At 41.3% G+C, this 20,858-nt stretch overlaps 1 protein-coding gene across 1 annotated transcript; it reads left to right on the top strand.

Annotated features, from left to right (window-relative positions):
* The first annotated feature begins 1,888 nt into the window (after positions 1-1,888).
* Positions 1,889-19,086, top strand: LOC143006885 (E3 ubiquitin-protein ligase HECW1-like). Its single transcript, XM_076158223.1, is given in 27 exon segments — positions 1,889-2,219; positions 2,432-2,539; positions 2,803-2,897; positions 3,334-3,406; positions 3,612-3,781; positions 4,404-4,546; positions 4,974-5,074; positions 5,691-6,691; positions 6,836-7,319; positions 7,815-7,907; positions 13,605-13,758; positions 13,989-14,092; positions 14,314-14,420; positions 14,873-15,058; positions 15,164-15,298; positions 15,637-15,745; positions 15,959-16,100; positions 16,158-16,291; positions 16,586-16,700; positions 16,963-17,076; positions 17,210-17,362; positions 17,545-17,643; positions 17,726-17,855; positions 18,000-18,146; positions 18,255-18,369; positions 18,604-18,802; positions 18,975-19,086. Coding segments are annotated over 27 exon segments (4,809 nt in total). The 5' UTR covers positions 1,889-1,933.
* The last annotated feature ends 1,772 nt before the right edge of the window (positions 19,087-20,858 follow it).

Genomic DNA, 20,858 nt, shown 5'->3' on the forward strand with positions numbered 1-20,858 from the left:
GGATGAAAGTAGCAACGGGGTCAGCCCTATGTTCCCTCAGCCCAATGGTCCCACAGCCCTATGTTCTCTCATTTCTAAGATTTTTTTTCAAAATTAGGCCCTATGTTCCCTCAGCCCTATGTTCCCTCATTTCTAATAAGGCCCTATGTTCCCTCAGCCCTATGTTCCCTCATTTCTAAGATTTTTTCCAAAATTAGGCCCTATGTTCCCTCAGCCCTATGTTCCCCAATTTCTAATTAGGGTTAGGGTTAGGGTTATCTAATCTTAGAAATGAGGGAACATACGGCCTAATTTTGAAAAAAATCTTAGAAATGAGGGAACATAGGGCTGAGGGAACATAGGGCTGAGGGAACATAGGCATGCTCCCGTAGCAACATAACATTAGCATCATAGCTAACTACAGCGTTTTGGACAACATAGTATACACACACACACATCCTGCTTCATTGTGTTTGACATATTTATTTGTATTTGATACACCTCCTGATTGTATTTGTTACACCACCCAGCTCCGTTTCAGTTTTTTTATAGTCTTGTGAAAATACCAGAAGCTTGAAAAAATGTTTGCTACATGCAGGCTTTGATGTCATAGTGACCATAACTGTGGAGTAAATACTCCCCTTCTCTCTGTTCTGGTTAATATTGAAAGGACGCAAACGCAAGACTAGTTCTTCAAATTTTGTCAGAACTGGACAAAGGCGAGACAGAGTGAGGAGGGAGACAAAGATGATGACTTTGAAGAGACATTTAAATGTGCTCTCTGTCTCTGTCTCTCTCTTGAAATGACACTGTACTTATTGTAAATACTGTATGTTTCCATCATGAAATAAAGTACACATGTCGTTCATATACGGACATGTCATAGCAAAACACCTTTGCTCAATATTTTTTATTGAAGAAAGCATCTGAAATAACAATTTGCATACAGTTATGCAACATTTTGGAGATCGTTTTTGTGAGTGTTACAGAATAGTGGCATCCCTTAGTGAAGCTGTTTTGATCCTCAAAAACTATACTTGGCAAAACAAGGAGCAAGCGTTTTCGGCAAAACTTTGATATCAACACTTATTAAAGACAGAGGTCTATGGCAACAATGGCAAGGGATAACTTCCCATAAAAGGGGAGTTTTTTTTGCCGCTGCTGCCAAGTGCTTGCTTCATGGGGGAATGATGGGCTTCTTTAAATGCTCTGTATGTAATGTGCCTTGAGATAAGGTTTGTTGTGATTTGGCACTTTATAAATAAAGTTGAATTGCATTGAATATGCACCACAGTAGAGGAGGTCTCTGTCTTTGTTTAAAATAAGGGCTATTGAGTCAGAGTGGGGGTAAGCGAAGCCTTCTCTAGAGATTCATTGAACATCGAGAAAAGTAAAGGTTGCGGTTTATCAATAACTTTTTTAAAACATCCATTTCGGGACCTGAAGCTTTATTAGATAGTGTAGCTCTAATTGAGGACTATAATTCAGCAAGAGAAAGTAAAGCGATGGGATTACAATGATGCGATTGAGATTTTCAGATCAGCAAGGTGTTGATTCATCTCTGTAGTAGCAGTTGTAACTTTCTCCTAGATTCTTTAACTGTATTTAGCATCATAATATTTAAAACACATACTAAATTTTGAGGAAATCACTTTATATGCATATTCACAATTATTAATAAGTAAAGACAATCAATACCAAAAATTAGGCATGGTACATTTTATGCACAGTCATGTCTGATACAAGCCTACCTTCTCTGATTTCTCATCTACCCTGTCTCCTTAAGCTGCAGTTGCCTATGATAAACAAAACAAAAATGCCAGTTCACGCCAGAGAGGAGCATATCTAGCTAATTGGATCTCAAATCCAAGAGAAAGATAACATTTGTATTATCTGTTATCTGTATATTGCTTTGCAGAATTTGAACCAGAATCGGTTCTTTGGCCTGGTGGCTATGGCCTCACCGACCCGGAGCAGTCAGACCCGTCAGCGCTGTAAGGACGTGAATCGTCTCAACTACAGTACAGAGACATATGCTGCCAATGGGTTGAACCAGGAGGCCTTCATGCTCGGACTGCTGCGGTCCACTAGCGATACGGATCTGGTCTCCCCAGATTCCCGCTCCACTCTGACCATTAGCTCCTCCAACTACACCATTGGCCTGTCTGAAGACCTGGTGGTCATATGGGACATCAAAGAGGAAGTGGATTCTGGAGACTGGATTGGAATGTATCTTGTTGGTTAGTCAGCATGTCAAGTTGATATAAAATAAAACAAAAACGACTGATAGAAGTTTTCCTAATAATTACAGACTTAAAAAAACAACTCCACAGCTACTATTTAATATTACTCAGCGTAACTAAATATTATATGAAGAACCTCTTAAATTATCATCACTAAGAGTAGAGTAGTTGAAGCACTGTCATATCATCTGTTTCATCTCTCTTTCTAGATGAGGCTTTGTCAGAAAACTTTCTGGACTATAAGAACAGAGGCATCAATGGCTCTCACAAGGGGCAGATAGTATGGAAGATTGACTCAAGTCCCTACTTCACAAACTGTAAGTAACAATAAACTCTGCCGTGTCCGACTATCTAACTCTGTAAAATATCTCATCAGAATCAGTTCTGAATAAGCTTTTCCCTTTGACACCATCGGTAGAGTCACACATTTCTATACTTTCACCAAAATTATCTTAATGGTATTGTTTCCTGTTGACCCAGGAAACCTCACCAGAATTGTGTGTACGTGGAAGAACAGACTCTGAAACATCAATCTCTGTTTCCACTCCTCTCCCCATTTTCCTTGCTCTTTACTTTTCAGCTGAGACCCAGGTCTGCTTCAGGTACTACCACGGTGTTACTGGAGCATTGAGGGCAACCACACAATGTGTAAAAGTCAAGACTGTTCCTGCCCCTGTGAGTAATAACAAACTACAATTTATAAGTTTAATTCTCTCTTTGTTTTGCAGCAGCTTGACTCAGAGATGGTGTAAGTCTGTAACCCTGGCATCGTACGGAAGGCATGTCTTAGCTATCCAGAACTATAACTATAACTGGACTTGGATCTTTAGTTTTTCTTTTACTTGTGTGGTCCAGTTGGGAGCTGTATTAACACTTGTAATGATCTGATATGTGCTGCAAAACATTTGTCACTGCCTGAAAGTCAATTTTTTTGCAGGGACATGCTGGTCAACATGTTAACTATTTGCTCCATAGTTGCTGATGTTGTTTAGATTAAGTATAACATTATTTGTTAGTATTAGCATCTTCAAGGTAAGGATGAAGGAAGTATGTTTTAATGTTCATCTTATTTATGGGCAGTTCCGAACTCAGCTACTTTGTCCGTCTACAGGTGTTAAAGACAGGGGTTATTTCTGAGGAAAACCCTGGACGGGGCAGGAGACTCATTAACTTTTCCCTCTCAGGTAGGCTGCTTGTTTTCTTTCCATCCGTTTATTGCTATATACCGTACATATATACACTACTATACTATATATGTATTTCTTTTTTGAAAATGCATTATCATTTGTGCTAAAATATCTTTATTTGGAATGCCATGTTGTTCCCATTTTGTTATTTCCATTTTACAGTGAATAAAACCATCCTCCTTTTCTTATCGCCATTGTTTAGACCTCCGGGCAGTGGGTTTGAAAAAAGGGATGTTTTTCCATCCAGACCCCTACTTGAAGCTCTCAATTGAGCCAGGAAAGCATAGCATCTTCCCCTCACTGCCACACCATGGCCAGGAGAAACGATCTGCCGTGGTCTGCAATACTGTCAACCCACAATGGTTAACAGAGGTACACACACACACACCCACACACAAACTTCTCTTCATTAGTGAGTAACAAATAACTCATGCTGTCTCTCCCCTAAGAGGTCTTTGCTTTTGTCTCAATGTTAAAATCCATGATGATGTGACAACGAGGGATACACATGTACATCACACATTATTGCTCCCTTCATTGTTTTCAATCTCTTCTTTTTCTTTTCTTCCCTTCTGTATGTATACAATCTAGAAAAAAATCTCTCATAACTGGATGCCCGTTGTTATGCCAGATGCTTTCTTCAATAAAAATATTTAACAAATACAATGTAAGTTTAGCAGAAAATAGTATGGTAAAGACAGCATTGTAATCTTAATTATACAGTAAATCCCAGTCGTTGAAATTGAAGTATACTGTTATTTATGCAATTTACTGTAATCCGGCCCAAAAAATCTTCACAATGCCACAACATACAAAGTCAATGTCAGTGACCTGGTTCAGATGTAGAGTATATTTCCTGACAGTCTTGAAATTTTGTAAAATCGCACAAGTTTTACCTTACCTGCCTTAGTGGTCAGCAAACATGGCAACCATAACATTTCAGCACTGACTGGTACAATCCTCTCTTCTCTGTGTTTGTCTATTTTTTTCCCAGAGATTTAACTTTGTGTCTCTGCCCACTGATGTCCTGGAGATTGAGGTGAAGGATAAATTTTCAAAGAGTCGGCCAATTATCAAGCGTTTCCTGGGGAAACTCTCTGTTCCTGTTCAGAGGCTGCTGGAAAAACATGCCATTGGGTAAAACAAAGCATGATAAAACAAAGCATGATAAACATAAACATAATAATAGATTTACGTTGTTTTTGGTGAACTGACTCCAGTGATTTTGCACTCATCGGTCTAAATATTGTTCCAGTATCCACTAATCATATAGTCAAAAGGTGTTGAGCCACATTTACTCACCCATGCTAATTAAAGATTAAATAAATGAAATAGTAGGCTACAAGTATTTGGATTTACCTGACAAAGTGGTATACTGTATAGCTGTTTCAGTGTCTCTGTGTGCTGTGTTGCTTTTATAAAAGCAGACAGAAATCCCCCCCTTTGCAATAGGAACAGTTACATGGCTAGTTGTGACGTGTGTTTCAGTATAGGCGCCACTTTTCATCCTGTCTCTCCCTGCTCGCTACCTTCTCACTTCCTGTGTTTTTCTCTCTCTCTGCAGAGATTGGGTGGTGAGTTACTGTCTAGGTCGCAGGTTTCCAACAGATCATGTTTGTGGCCAGCTGCAGTTTCGCTTCGAACTGACATCCTCTACTCAGCCAGGTAGCTAATCTTTGCATGGCGGTATTAGAGAAGCAGGAGCAGAATCACATACACGCGCGCACCCACAAGGTACAAGATATATTCCACAGGCTGAACCACATCACATGGTTTAATTTCTGATCTATGACTGATACTCTGATTTCCCCTTTAGTACTAGCCTTCTTGAGTACTGTCATGCTTGTTTTCCCCCTACCTTGAACACTGACCAACTACTCCACTGCCAACCTCTGAACCTCCTACTGTCCTATTGCTGCAAAGCTCCTACCATCTTCTTTTGCTATTTGGCCACTAATGCCCATAATGCTACCCACAACCACTTGAAGCTTAGTAACCTACTACAACCACTGTTTTGCTTCCTTTATTACTGCTATTCTCCTGCCCACAGTAGCACCAGGACTATCATTGACTGCTTGCCATTGTAAAGAGAACATCATCATTTGAACACTTTCATCTATCCAAGTGATCGTAGATCTTGAACAAAAATATATAATGGTTTTTGGATAATTTATTGTTGAGTTCCTCAAAATGGCCTATTCTTGTTGTTGCACATGTATTTTATCTGTTATTGATAGAATAGATGCCTATCCATTAAGACAGTTGTTGCTATTGTTTTAAGATGATGAGGAGGTCTCGTTGGCCAGCGAGCAAGCTTGTCCTGGAGAGGTTATTACATGGGACAATGATGGTGCTGGTATGCATGATGATGACAACACACAAAGTGGGGGATCTGACATGCCTGAGCTCCCCATGGATGCCACACCTGACCAGGAGCCAGCTGAGCCACCAACACCTGAGGACTCCATAAATGAGACAATCCAACCTGCAGAAATGGAGACTGAAGCAAAACAAGAGAAGGAACAAGGAACCGCAAAAGAGAGCACAATGAGTGAGGGCCACTCATCTGCTGAGCCCCAGTTGAACCGTGAGAATGTAATTTCTACTGAACAAGAGGAATTGAACTCAAGAGTAGATAGAGAAGAGGAGAGAAGGGAGGAGAAAGAACTGGTGGAAGAGGAAGGGGAGCAGCCTGAAGACTTTACCCTACTAGCTGAGGAGGAAGGGACAGAAATTGTGGAAGAAAGGGGAGTTGGAGAGAAAACACTGTCAAAGTTAAACCCTGATGATTTTATGGTAGTCTCAGATAATGTTTCAGCTGCTACTGTTGAGGGCCCCACAGAGGAAAACAGCATATCCCAGGAAGCTGTAGGTGCTGTAGTTGGCAACTTACAAGAAGTAGGAGATGGTGATGAAAGAGGCGGTCTCCCCTGCACCTGCCAGTCCCGTGTCTCAAATTACAACAAAACAATGAGGCGTAAAAACCGCCCGTGCTCCCTTCCAGTGTCAGAACTGGAAACGGTGATTGCATCAGCTTGTGGTGATCCGGAGACACCACGATCCCATTACATTCGAATTCACCACCTCCTCCACAGTCTTCCTTCAGCCCAACAAAGAACTTCCAGTCAGGAGGAAGAGGAGGACACAGACGAGCAGGAGAATATAAATGCATCGCAAGATTCCACTTCCACATCACCAACACTTGAAACCTCCAAGGACAGGGAGGAGGAAAGGCAGGAGGATGAGGAAGAGGAGGGGGACACAACCCATTCCCTAACTCAGGTATGTTGAGTGATCTTATTAGTTCTAATAAGACACTGAAATAAAGACAGACTCCTGGTGGTAGACCCCTCTCCTTAGTATATAATTTGCGAGTTTAACACAAGTTTGAAATGAGATAAACTTTTTGCCTATGTATTCCTCCAGGTCCCAGAGTGTCCAGGGCCTTGCTGCTGTCGCTCTCTACCCTGTGGCCTCTCCATTGAGCGTCTGTCTGAGCTCAGTGAGTTGAAAGACAGTGAAAGAAAAGGTGGTGGACATGCAGTTGACAGTGGGATCCCTCAATCCTGCTTGGAGTGCGAATTATGTGACACGTCCTGCTATAGCACCTCTTGCTATAGCACCTCCTGTTACAGTACATCTTGTTACAGCAATTCAGGTTATGAGGGAAGGAGTCGCTTCTGTAGCCACACTCGCCTCTCCTCAGTTGACAGCAACCGGCTCTCTGGGAGTACTGTGTTCTCATCCCAGGATGAAGATGAAGATGAGGAGAACAGTGCCTTTGAGTCTGTGTCGAATGCAGCACACAGTCCAGAAAGCCGGGAAGCAGGCAGTGCTGGAGGAGAGGGAAGGACTGGGAGGTTGCATGGGGAGCCAATCGTGCCAGGACCCAGTGACCGGATCAGCAACGGTAAGGTAACAACAGTTTAGGTGAAGTAAGAACATCGAATTGGTAAATGTGTGAAGAGTTTGTCTGTCTGTCAGCACTGTGTTAACTTTCCAGATTATGGTTGTCACGATACTAACATTTGAACTTTTACGTTGAAACCATGTTCAGTATTGCGATACAAAATCTATAAATCATTTGAAATACCTTGCGAGTCATTAGAGCTTAACGGCCATGATGTCAATGGGCTTATTATTTGAAAGAAAAGTAGCCTGTTACAAGTTTACAGTATGTAGTGCCTCCACATGTCTTATACATAAGCTTCACAATCAATCAATACAAATATTTGTTTGTAGATTTGTATTGTTGATCCTCCAACCAAAAACCAGACCTAATGATTGTTATTTTCAGTTACGCCGCTGGCATCATAGGTTCCCTATTCTGGTTAGTTGTATTGTGTAATCTCTAACCTTATGGTAGTATACCCAACTCTGTTTCTCTGATGTCCCTTTGGCTTAGGCTTGTCCCCTCCTGTTGGCCATCTTTCAGTCCTGCGACCCAGCCCTGGCCTAAACCATTTTCCTACTGCCACTGATCAAGCCCTGCCTTCAAGTAAGAACCAACCCTTCCCAGTCTTACTCTGGAGTCATATGCCATCACACTGGTTTCTGTAAGTGCCGTGTTTACGTGTTTCATTCACGTGTATGTTCCTTTGTATTTTTGCTTCCCAAACACGCTCAATTGCCTCCGTAAATTCATTCTTTTGCCAAGTACCTGTGCTAAGTATTTTACCTGAAGGAAGCGATACTTTTTTAAATTCCTCATTTGCATGTTGGATCAGCTTTGATTAACACAGTCACACAAAAATTGTCTAGTATGAAACTGGATAATGTACTATAGACCTACATAGAACGGTATTGTTTTGCATCTGTTATAGATACCAATACGAAGTTTTTTAATATTTGATGTTATCTCACACTCATTCTGGTAGCAAGCATTAGCCTTAAGCATCAGCCTTTCACTTACACACACACACACAGCCCACACACCGCAATATGACTCATTCCTTCCATTCACTTATATTTAACGCACAGGAGTAGTACAAACAGTAAAACCAAACATTAAGTGAGGCAATGGATGTGTGTTTTTTTTTCAACTGAGGCAGGAAGCTCAGAGTGATACCTTTGGCCCAGTGGAGAGTTGTAGTCCAAAATTAATTAGAAAAATGTGATAGATTCCACTGCTCTAGATCATCTCCGGAGATATTTTACGCAGTTGATCTCAAATACCTGTATTGCTGGAATGTTGTCATTATATGACCTTGTCACTGGGCAGAGGGGTGGGGGTCTAAGCGCCTTAAATTGTGAAAGTAATGACACTGGTCTATAGTAATGTGAAATTACATTTGTCACTAGCTTAGATCTCAGTGGCTCAACAAAGCAATCAATAGCCCTTTTCAATATATGTTTAATTCACACTTTATGTGAGTTTGCTTCATTCATTTTGGTCGGTATTTACATTCAATCGCAAGCCAACATGCAGGAGGCACAGCGCGTACTCGCCCACCAAATACTGTGCGTGGATGGAACCAGCCTGACTTTCTTAGTTATTGTCCTCGTCGACTCACAAACACGTCTCTAACTCACGGACCATCAGCACCGGTTCCCCTCAAGGCTGCGTTCTTTACCCTCTGCTCTCTACTCCTTGGACACCACCGACTGCACCTCCAGATGAGTCCGTCTACAGGTGGGAGATTGACCGTCTGGTGAACTGGTGCGGGCAGAACAAGCTTATTGCTCTGAAGACAAAGGAGATGGTTGTGGATTTTCGAATAAACGCTGCCCCACCCACCCCATCATCCTGTGTGACTCTCCAGTAGACACTGTGGAGTCCTTCCTGGGATCCATCATCTCCCAGGACCTCAAGTCGGAGCTCAACATCAGCTCCCTGACCAAGAAAGCACAGCAGAGTTCTTCCTGCGGCAGCTGAAGAAGTTCAACCTGTCTTTTTACTCTGCCATCATTGAGTCCATCCTCACCTCCTCAACAGAGAAGGTGATCGGGTGCAATCTGTAATTGTAAATTTATAATTTATTTATTTTTATTTTATACAGTACTGTAAGATAACTGTGATATATTTTTCTCTTAATATTAAAATTTATTTTTCTCTTTTATTTTGATTGCACCAAACACCAAAGCAAATTACTTCCTACTTACCTTCCTGGCAATAAAAACTATTCTGATTCTGATCACATTTGTCCTCTACTTCTGTGTACATATGTGTATTTGGTGAAGTGGACCCTGTGTGCGACCTTAAACAAGATTAGAGCGAGAGACAAGCATAGGACGAGACAGTGTGCAGTTTGCGTATGACTTCGTCCCACCAGTCTAGTTGGAGTTCAAGCTCACCCTCCTAGGTGGCCCATGTTTTAGAATTAGATTGGTCCCCTAGGTTACTTGTGATTCCTAGTATCTCCAAAAGTAGAACGGGAGGAAGAGCCTTCAGTTATCAGGCTCCCTTCTTGTGGAACCATCTCCCAGATTCAGTCCCGGGCCAGAGACCCTCTCTACATTTAAGAGTAGGCTCAAAATGTTCCTCTTTGATAAAGCTTATAGTTAAGGCCAGGCTTGCCTTAGACCAGCCCCTAGTTATGCTGCTATAGGCCTAGACTGCTGGGGGATTTCCCATGATGCACTGACCTCCTCTCTATCTGTGCATATCCATATCATTGCATTACCAATGCATTCTACTAACTCTACTTCTTCCCCGGAGTTTTCTGTGTTCTCTCATCTCACAGGCTGCTATATTATTTTATTTATTTTGTATTGTTGCTGTGCTTCTCTGTCTCTCTCTCTCTCACTCTCTCCCTTTCTCAACCCAAACGGTCAAGATTGGCAGATGGCCGCCAACTTAGAGCCTGGTTCTGCCTGAGGTTTCTTTCTGTTAAAGTGGAGCTTTTCCTTGCCGCTGTTGCCAAGTACTTGCTCATGGGGGAATGTTGGGCTTCTTTAAATATCTTTAATATCTGTCACAGAACTCTACTCTTGAGTTCTGTGACAGAAGTCCAACACTTGTTCCAGGGTTAGGAACCCACTCTGAGGCGCACTAGCTGGCTAGCTGTGCCTAATCTTGGCCATCTCTCCAGACATGAATTTGACTTCCCTGAGACCCACATTCTAACCACTCTTGACCATTTAGAAAAAGCTATTGTATCACAGGATGGACCATTTGAGTTGTAAAATTAGATATCAGGGGACCAGAAAATCAGTTGTCAAGTCCGAACTTGAAACTAAATGGTTGATTGCTGTACAATTTGTGGGCAATAAACCTGAACTGCACCTGATTCTCCCTGTTGGACTGCTTCTTCAGATTTCTGGGTGTTGCAGAGTGTTGGGTAGTGCTCCAGAATTTTCCTGGCCCCGTTTGGGGGCTTTTTGACATTTAATTGGCGAGCCGGCCAGGAGAAGGCAAGGCCACCAACCCGTGGGTGCTTGCTTGCACTGCAGTGAAAACAAGGTCATCTAAATTCAGACAGGTAAGCAGAAACCTTTTCTGAATTCTGTGAATCTTAAAGTTTGATCTGTGAGTGCAAAGGACCGCCTGGGGTCCGCCTCAAATCGTCTCCTCTCTAAAGAACCTTGAAAATTTGAAAACTAACACTAAAACTAACACAATTGAATCATTAATAACATGAGTCTAATCAAAACATCAAGAAGCTGTCATTTAATTTAACCAAGAAAACAAGAATAATTTCTTTCTTTAAAAAAAAAAAGCAGAATCAGGTGTGGATGTGTGAATGTATATAATGTAATGTAATGTATGGAATGTGTATATTTATTCAGTATATATATATACTGCTCAAAAGAATTAGGTACACACTTTTTAATCAGAGTATAGCATCACGTCAATTTCACTTCTGGGATATTGATCTGGTTAGTGAAGTAGCAGCATCCTGGGTTCTCTTGGTGCACGACAACGCCCGGCCTCTTGTGTGCATGCCTGACATTGTGAGCACATGGGAACATGGGGACATGTAAAGTACTGAGTACCATCTTGAGTTGCAATGGAATTTCAGCAAAATGGACTAGCCTACCGCATTATTTTTTCACAATGTGGCATCCTTTCGTTCCTAACACATTTCCCAGCCCATATCAGTATAGACATCCAGCATCATTTTTTTCCCAATTGAGATCTGATGTATTTTCAAAGAGCTCTTTTTTTTTAGCATCATGGGGGACGTGAAAGACAGCAATTGAAAGAGTAGAAACTCGACTAATGGATGAAACTGACTTCGGTCAGTGTAGTCGGGAGAGAGTTATATCCACAAGAAGTGATTGATCAGTTTTTCTCTTGGTCAGACCATCATGTGTTCGGTGAGGGACCACATAGCCACAATAGTTCCGATCTTAATGTTGTTTGGATTGCATCTGACAAATGACAGTAAGATTGCAAGTTTACTCCATATTTTAGTGTTATGACTGAGAGAATGTTTGGACTCCATGTCAAAGTTTAGGCCTAACCCAGTGTTTGTGTTGTCCAGTTGCACTTATGTCTGCGTGTATTGTGCTAGACTGAATGCTACTTGGTCTGCTCGGTGAAGTTGCTAACTAGCTTGTTGTGGTGAAATAACATGTTCAAACATGATCCAAAATTAAGAATGAGTTTGTTTTTGCATTGTTAGTTATATTCCAATTGTGATTGAAGAGACAGTTGTTGTTGGTTTTTGGATTTGTGCTGTATAGTTTCTGATCAGTGTCATTGTTTAAAGCCGTTAAGGTCTAATTTATTTATTTACATTTTTTGTAACAATTACTTTTATACTCCAAAACAGCCTTTATGTTGCTTACCTCCCTACTTGAGACTAATGTCGTAACATAAATGGAGTCTCATCCGGAATGTCTCAACTGAATTCTGTAGTTTTAAGTAATTATTTATCTTACTCGTTTATCTTTACGTGCTGAATGTAAGTTTGTACTTTGAAACTTTGAAAGGGGTCCAAGTCCAAAGTAAAAACTAATTTTAACCATTTTAAGAAGAGCAGAATTAATAGTCAATAGTTTATTTTTTAACAAGTAATCAAATTTGACATCAAATCTCTCTCTCTCTCTCTCTCTCTCTCTCTCTCTCTCTCTCTCATTTTTATTTCAACAGAATTGCTCTTATCTGCAGCTCTTATGGTGCAAATTTGAAATTCAAAACTGTGGTCAAGCCAGCTGTCACTTGAAACTCCGAAGTCAAATCAGACTAAGTCTGTTTTTTTAAATAAACTATAACTTTAGCGCAAGGATACACAAGTGACTGCATCTTCTAATCAAAATAAACTTTTAGCTTTAACACGAGGCTACACAAGTGACTGAATCTGTTTTTCAAAGTTAACTTCAGCTTTAACATGAGAATACACAAGTGACTTCATCTGTTTTTCAAAGTAAACTGGTAACACATTTTTACATTGAAATGGCTTGTGTGATTTCTGAAGTGGTATGAAATATTATTTTTCCATTGTTTGTGTCTGCCGCATCTCTGACTACACACAAACTCAAAATTAAATACTTTTACAATACCAGTATAGTTTTAGAGAATTTAAAAATTAAAGTTTCATCTTTAATCCTGCATGACTCCTTCCCTTGACACTTTATTGGTAAATTGGTTTCCTGTCAAGGCCATCAACAGCAAAAGGACAACTTGCAGGCCCAGAAGTTGACCAAAGTAAACCAAATGGTTTGTTTGTTGACCAGTGTTGCTATTTTCAGTTGCGGTTTGTGTTCCTGTGTGGAGTTTGTGTGTAAATCCAGAGCTGTAAAAAGTGATGAGGGCCTGCAAAATGTCCAAATGACTCTTAAACTGTTGTGAAAGGCAAGATAGTGCGTTTCCCATGTGTAGAGACGTGATTTCCATTTAAGAGAAAGTTCTGGAGGTAATCATTTGTGTTTGGCAGTGCAGGAGCCTAAAGTCTAAAAGGAAGAGTGTGTCTATCTCTGTCCAAGGACATAAAGTGGTTTGCAACACTCCACAGGAGATTACATTCCACCTGATTCTCCTGCACTAGTAACAGTGTGATATAAATAGAAACATAAATAATTTAAACCTATATACAGTTCATGGTCTAATAGGATCATGCCAAATACAGTCTAGTGTACAGGAATCAGGACTTTTCTTCATCAAATATCAATATTGGTATCAGCCTAACAAGTCCATTAATTGTCAGCAATTATGAGCAAATAATCCCATGATTGTGAAATTAATTCAGCGATGGCATGAAGACATTCCTGTGTTTGTCTTTCTTAATTCCTCCCCACACCACCCTCACAGACTGGGAAGCTCGTATCGACAGCCATGGGAGAGTTTTCTATGTTGACCACATCAAACGGACGACAACCTGGCAGAGCCCGAACCATAGTAGCAAGTGTAACCATGGCTTCCCATGCTCAGGATCCAACCAGCAGATGGAGCAACTAAATAGGAGGTGAGCGAGACAGGGAGAGTGAGAGAATTTTGCCATGTTGAAAATACTGGCTCCATTTTCTATATTGATCTGAACTGTGGAAGCCTTTTGAATGGATGGTGACACATCCTTTCTACTGATCTAAGTCCAGTGTGAGTTAAGTAGTCACCTCCAATTAGTTTGAAGAAGTTGTGAGAATGTGTAACGAAACGAGTAACACTAGCGGACAACATTTCATTCCTCCTTTATAGGTACCAGAACATCCAGAGAACAATGGCCACAGAGGAGGATTGTAGGAGTCAGAGGCTAGACAGAAGTAGCAGCACAGAGGCAGACTCTGATTCTGTACAGACAGGTACAGTGTTGATATTCTGTGAAAGGGGCAATGATTGTTTTTCATAATTATTCATGGAAAGTTCTGAAAGAATCTTTGATTAATTCTGCTATGAAAAATTGTTTGAAACTTTCATCCACATGCTGTGAAAAGCTACACAAATGAGCTTTAAATAGTGCAGTGCTTATTTAATGAGCAATGGAGTCATTTTCTATGGATTCCCCCCATTGCTTCATCTCCAGGGCCAGTTTCCCCTATCAATCACCAGAAGATCAGCCTTCTCCTCCAGTCACCCCCAGTCAAGTTTGTAACACACCCAGAGTTCTTCACTGTGTTACACAGCAACTATGTAAGTAACACACAAGCACACACACAAGCACACACACACACACACACACACACACACCGTATAGGGCCGTATACCCGGAGTAAACCCGGAGGTTCCCCACCCCTGGCTTAGATAGCTGATTTTGTCTCTCCATCCTTCCTTAATCTGCTCATTTTAGATCACTTGACTGTACTGTGCCACTTCTCTGGCCCATTGGCCCCAGCGCTTCTTTCACAGAGGGATGCCGGGGTGTTCCACCTTCAGGACTCCCTCTGACACTTTGAGACATTGTATGTGATATTGGGCTATACAAATATAATTTACTTGACCTGACTTGATGAGCATCAAAGATTCCTCAGGGCACAGCAATGGCCAAAAATGACCATGTGGTTTATCATGAACATCTGAGGTGCAAGCATCAGTTTGCTGTTCTCCAAGCTTTAAAGGAACTTGTAAATGTTTTCATTCTGCAGGCAGCCTACCGGATGTTCACTAGCAGCAACTGTGTGAAGCACATGATCTTGAAGGTGCGCCGCGATGCCAGGAACTTTGAGCGTTACCAACACAACCGTGATTTAGTAGTCTTCCTCAACAAGTTTGCCGACACCCAGATGGAACTGCCAAGGGGATGGGAGATCAAGACTGACACACAGAGCAAGGTTTGGATTGATACTATTTTAGGGTACAGTTATTGCTGTTGTTAGAAAACCCCTCTGTGAATATGATTGAGTAGAAAAGTCTTGTCATTGATTCTTGTCTTCCAGTCGTTCTTTGTGGATCACAACAGTCGAGCAACAACCTTCATTGACCCTCGAATCCCACTGCAGAACGGCCAGCTGCCTAGCCACCTGACCCACAAGCAGCACCTGCAGAGGCTAAGAAGCTACAGTGCGGGGGAGGTACACACACACACCTTTACTTTGAATACTGGAGACATTTGAATGCATATGTAGTGTTCCAATCTACAAGACAATGCTTGCATCATCTTTCCGAGGAGACATTCAACTGCATGGGTTGACAGTAGAGACTGTAGAGTTGCCAGTTTGCCTCCAGTTTGCAACAAAGCACCAAAACTGCTCCTCCGGCGCTGTATCATGACCCCTCTGTAATGCATGTGTGTGTGTTGTGGTATGTAAAGAAGGGCACGCAAGACAAATTTCAGCTGACGTCATTTGCAAGATAACGTTTGCATGTGATCTGACCCGATAAAGTTTCTTCTTCTTTTGTTTCTTCCCAGTCCTCTGATGTGTCAAGGAATCGTGGGACACCTCTGATGGCCAGGCCTGGAAACAGCCTGGTAGCAGCCATACGAGGCCAGCCTGACTCTCAACAAATGCATGCTCCATGTAAGCAACACCCCATTATGGCTCAATCCTGTATATTAGTAACAATTCAGACAAACCTGGAGCGAGAGGCTGGAGCCTGTGAAACAAGCCAATGCGTGCTGTCTACCAGGCAGAGATCAAATCTGACTGCACCTTCTCTGAAAGCTTCATTTAGCAACGCCCAATGTCATCTCAGACTCATGGTGTGCTGTTGTTTTTCTCTGTCTCCTGCAGCTTATAATGACAAGATTGTGGCATTCCTTCGACAGCCAAACATCTTTGACATGTTGCAAGACCGACAGCCAAGCCTGGGCAGAAACCATGCACTGAGGTGGCTTTCCCTTAACGATGGGCTATGAATTATTGCTCTATCCTGATTTAATGTTGACTATGTCATATGAAAACGTTTTTTACTTCTCTTTCTCTCTCCCTATCTCTCTTCTCTTTCCTTTTTGTACAGTTTATTTGAAGAGGACATCACATCTCATGTTCCGTCTCACCCTATGCACCCGGGCTTCAGCTTCTCTCCTCGATGTTCTCCTACCTCATCGCCACATAATTCTCCTGGTAGGTATTTGTAGATTCCAATTGCAAATCGTAATTCATTCTTCCAAAAAAATTCGGAACTTTGAAGCCGAGGTGTTTAATAACGTTTGCCAGCAGTTGGCCGTTAAAAAGACAAGGATTACATCACAGCACCTGCAGAGCCATGGACTAGTAGAAGGTTTTGGGATGGGAGGCTCTCAAAGTTCTCAATTGGAATGGTTACATTAAGACAACATTGCATATACATACATGCAAAGTTTACCTCAGAGCTCTCTGTGTGTGTGTGTGTGTCTGTGTGCGTACGTGTGTGTGTAGGGTTGCAGAGAGCCAGGGCTCCAGCTCCTTACCGAAGAGATTTTGAGACCAAACTACGGAACTTCTACAGGAAACTAGAAGCCAAAGGATATGGTCAGGGGCCGGGCAAGCTCAAGTAAGCCTGTCTGTAAATCATCATACAATTGCAAAATGTATAACATGATGAGGGTTTTGTAAAACAAAATGTGATAGCATTTATGGTTATTATTCGTTACAGTAGAATATGTGTGAACAGGTCAAAACATGTACTGCCTACCACATGTGAGGTATTGTCCTCTAAATTTATCTCTGTTCTGTTATTTCTCTACATTAATATATGCTAACAGTGGCAGTGATTCCTTCAACCTTCATTGTTAGACCTATCCTGGTTGTTATAGGTTACTGATCAGGAGAGAGCATCTGCTGGAAGGAACCTTTAACCAGGTGATGGTATGCTCTCGCAAAGAGCTCCAGAGGAACAAACTCTATATCACCTTTCTGGGGGAGGAGGGGTGAGACATACATCCAGCATTTCATCAGTGCATGTGTTGTGTGCCATTCTCACATATTTCTGTACAATGTAAACAGAATGTGTACCTAATTGAAAACCTTTTGAACATATTCTAACAGTCTCTCTTCCTATAGGTTAGACTATAGTGGTCCATCCAGGGAGTTTTTCTTCCTGCTGTCTCAAGAGTTGTTTAATCCATATTACGGTCTGTTCGAATACTCAGCCAACGACACGTACACCGTTCAGATCAGCCCCATGTCAGCATTTATTGAAAACCATCTTGAATGGTAAGAATAATTTTGCATATACACACACAGAATCACCTGTCTCTAAAATTATGCAATTCTGCTGCTGCTGTTCAAGGGCCTGACAGTGTTAGCAATGTGCTGTAAATGTTCTTTCTGTGTGTGTGTGTGTGTGTGTGTGTGTGTGTGTGTGTGTGTGTGTGTGTGTGTGTGTGTGTCTCAAGGTTCCGTTTCAGTGGTCGTATCCTGGGCCTGGCTCTGATTCACCAATATCTGCTAGACGCTTTCTTCACCAGACCGTTCTACAAGGCTCTACTCAGGCAGTCAGTACAAACAGTTGGTTGGTTCAGTGGTATATGACCTCTGTAAGCTGTCTGTCAATGCCATCTCTGTGTTTTCCTTCAGGCCCACAGATCTTTCTGATTTGGAATATCTGGATGAGGAGTTCCATCAATCTCTGCAGTGGATGAAAGACAATGACATCACTGACATTCTAGACCTCACGTTCACTGTCAATGAAGAGGTCTTTGGACAGGTCTGCATTCTCACCATGTTTGTGTCTTTTCTTACTCTCTGCCTCTCTGTCATGACAAAACTTCATCATACCCACACATTTTCAATTCTTGCCACTCTTAATGCTCTGATGACTTACTTAACACAGTGCTTGCTGTATTGCCAGGTGACAGAGCGAGAGCTGAAGTCAGGTGGTTCTACCCTCCAGGTGACTGAGAGGAACAAGAAGGATTATATAGAACGAATGGCCAAGTGGAGGGTGGAGAGAGGAGTGGTTCAACAGACAGAGGCACTAGTCAGAGGCTTCTATGAGGTAAAAAAATACAAGTTCTATAGTTTTCCAGTATGGACACTTGGGAAAAGGTAGAGAGACGAAGGCGTTGTGTCTGATGAAGCTTATTAGCGTGTGTGTGTGTGTCAGGTGGTGGATTCTAGGCTGGTGTCAGTATTTGATGCCAGAGAGCTGGAGCTGGTCATTGCTGGTACAGTGGAGATTGACCTGAATGACTGGAGGACCAACACAGAGTACAGAGGAGGTGAGTGGATGATGTCCATTTCAGGTGCACCATATTTGCCAACTGGATGGTATTGTGTAATGACAAATAAGTGTGTTTTGCTCACACAACACACAAGGCCATTTTGAATGAATGGTATTTTTACCGGTCATTCAATTTGGGTAGCATGCACAGAAACATGGACAGGGACTAGAGGAGGGTACCTGTGTAAAACCCTTGTACTGAATTCATCTTGTTGTGACTTCCACACACCAGGTTACCATGATGGTCACATAGTGATGCGTTGGTTCTGGGCTGTAGTGGAGCGATTCAACAATGAGCAACGCCTCCGTCTACTGCAGTTTGTCACTGGGACATCTAGCGTTCCCTACGAAGGCTTTGTTGCCCTGCGGGGATCGAACGGACTCCGCCGCTTCTGTATTGAGAAGTGGGGGAAAGTTACCTCACTGCCCAGGTATTCAATCCGGTCTGAGACTGTGTTCTACATTGTAAAACTAGTTCACACTGATTTGCTTTTTATAAAATCACGTTTTTACTTGTACTGTTTGGACGCTATGCTCTACCTCTCAGGCAAAGCAGACCATTTTGTAAAACTGACTGAATCTCTCTCTCTCTCTCTCTCTCAGGGCTCACACTTGTTTTAACCGTCTGGATCTGCCTCCATACCCTTCATACACAATGTTATATGAGAAACTGCTCATCGCTGTGGAGGAAACCAGTACTTTTGGCTTGGAGTGAACGACACTACAAGGATTTCTCCTTTCTGACATACTCAGCAATTGGTTTTGCTCTTGTGGAAGTATATGCATCACTGTTATGGTCCTATATGCTGTATTACTCATTTTGAGGATATTTACGGCAGCACCAACCACTTGCACAACACGGCAACTGTTATTTTTGCAATGTTCCTTTACATCAACTTTTTAAAGCATTTTATACGGTATACTCAAACAAGGGGTATGAAAAGGGAATCAAGCATATATGGACATGCATCTTACATCCTATGAAAATGCTAATAATTATACAAAATGCTCCATAAAGCTAAAAGAGCAATGTACAGAAAGTATCAAAGTAGCAACACAAGCAAGTATAGAATCAACATATTAAAAAAGAAAGATAACAGAGCTTCTATCTTCACATCTATCAAGATATTATGAGAAAACACCATTACATCAAGATTTGTCTTCCAAATTAAAAACTTGTATGACTCAAAATATATTATGAACTTTGATTTTGGACACAGCTGTGTACATTGATTTCAGTGCTAATTCAGTGAGAGAAAAAAAAATCTAAAATTGTGCTTAACCACAGTCCTGTCTCAATCAAAACATTCATCTAGATTTTTGATTTTGACTTTGACTGGCCAAAGAAAAAGGACCTGAGGCCATCATCTGCAAACAAAGAAGACATTTTGGTGGACAGTAATGGACTAGATTTTGAGGCATCATGCACTTTATACCTCAGATCATTAAGACTTTTAGTATCGCCACAGACTTACAGTTTTATTTGATTAACATTACAGTAAAATGATCCCCTACCAATTATGTGGCCAGTAGGTACCCCAATACAACCCAAAGACTACAAACATTTAAAGACTCTGTCTATTATCAAAAAGGATGAAACAATGTGATCAATTAAAAGCACACTAAATATATGGTGTAATATATATACTAACTATAGTATATAGCGTGAATTTGTTCTGCCATATTAAGAAAGCAGAATAATGAATAAACACAGCAGCAGATAATCATGTTTCACTCTAACTTGAAAGAGAGGGGGGATGACATTTCAGTGTCAGCGGGCGGTCTCACTGATATTTGCACATTTGCATGGTATCATTAGCAGCGATCGCATTTAGAAACCTAGCAAAAGCACAAAAACAGTTGTACGCACCACAACTACGCCTTTGTGCTTCAGCATTGCCCTCATAAAAGCTCTGAAGGAACCAGGATGCTGACACAAGATGACAGGAGACGACATACTGGAGGTGATCAGACCGGAATTTAGATCTCTAATCCATATGGAATGTAACTAATTTAACAGGTAGTAGGTAGAGGAACAAGAAGCATCATTTCGGAGTGATTGGAATGCACCTGAGGCTTTTATCTATGGTTACCTATGTTTTTTTCCTGTGTAAAAAATAAATAAATAACCATGTCATGAATATCAAAGCAATCCAAATGAAGTCTACATCCAAGTTCCTTCTCTGAATTTGCTAGTAAGGTTCGATTTGTAAGGTGGTCTAAACACACAATAAAAATGTGCCTGTGATATAATAATTACAAGAAAAACCTTTTTTTTATCTCTCACAAAATAGAAATCACACCAACAAAGGGCTTTTTGTTCTGGGATTACTTTTATGGAGTCTTGTTGAAAGAGTAAACCAAACAGTTAGTTCATAATTCCTTGAAGAAAATGAATAGAGTAATAGTAAAAACAGTAGTAGGGAAGAGCATTTTCGTACTGTGTTCCTTTTCTCTGAATACACTTCATGCATTTGTCAAAGAGGA

This window comes from Genypterus blacodes, unplaced genomic scaffold (genome assembly GCF_046128005.1).
Source record: "Genypterus blacodes isolate CSIRO-AG114 ecotype Tasmania unplaced genomic scaffold, CSIRO-AGI_Gbla_v1 ptg000076l_1, whole genome shotgun sequence".
NCBI lineage: Eukaryota > Metazoa > Chordata > Actinopteri > Ophidiiformes > Ophidiidae > Genypterus > Genypterus blacodes.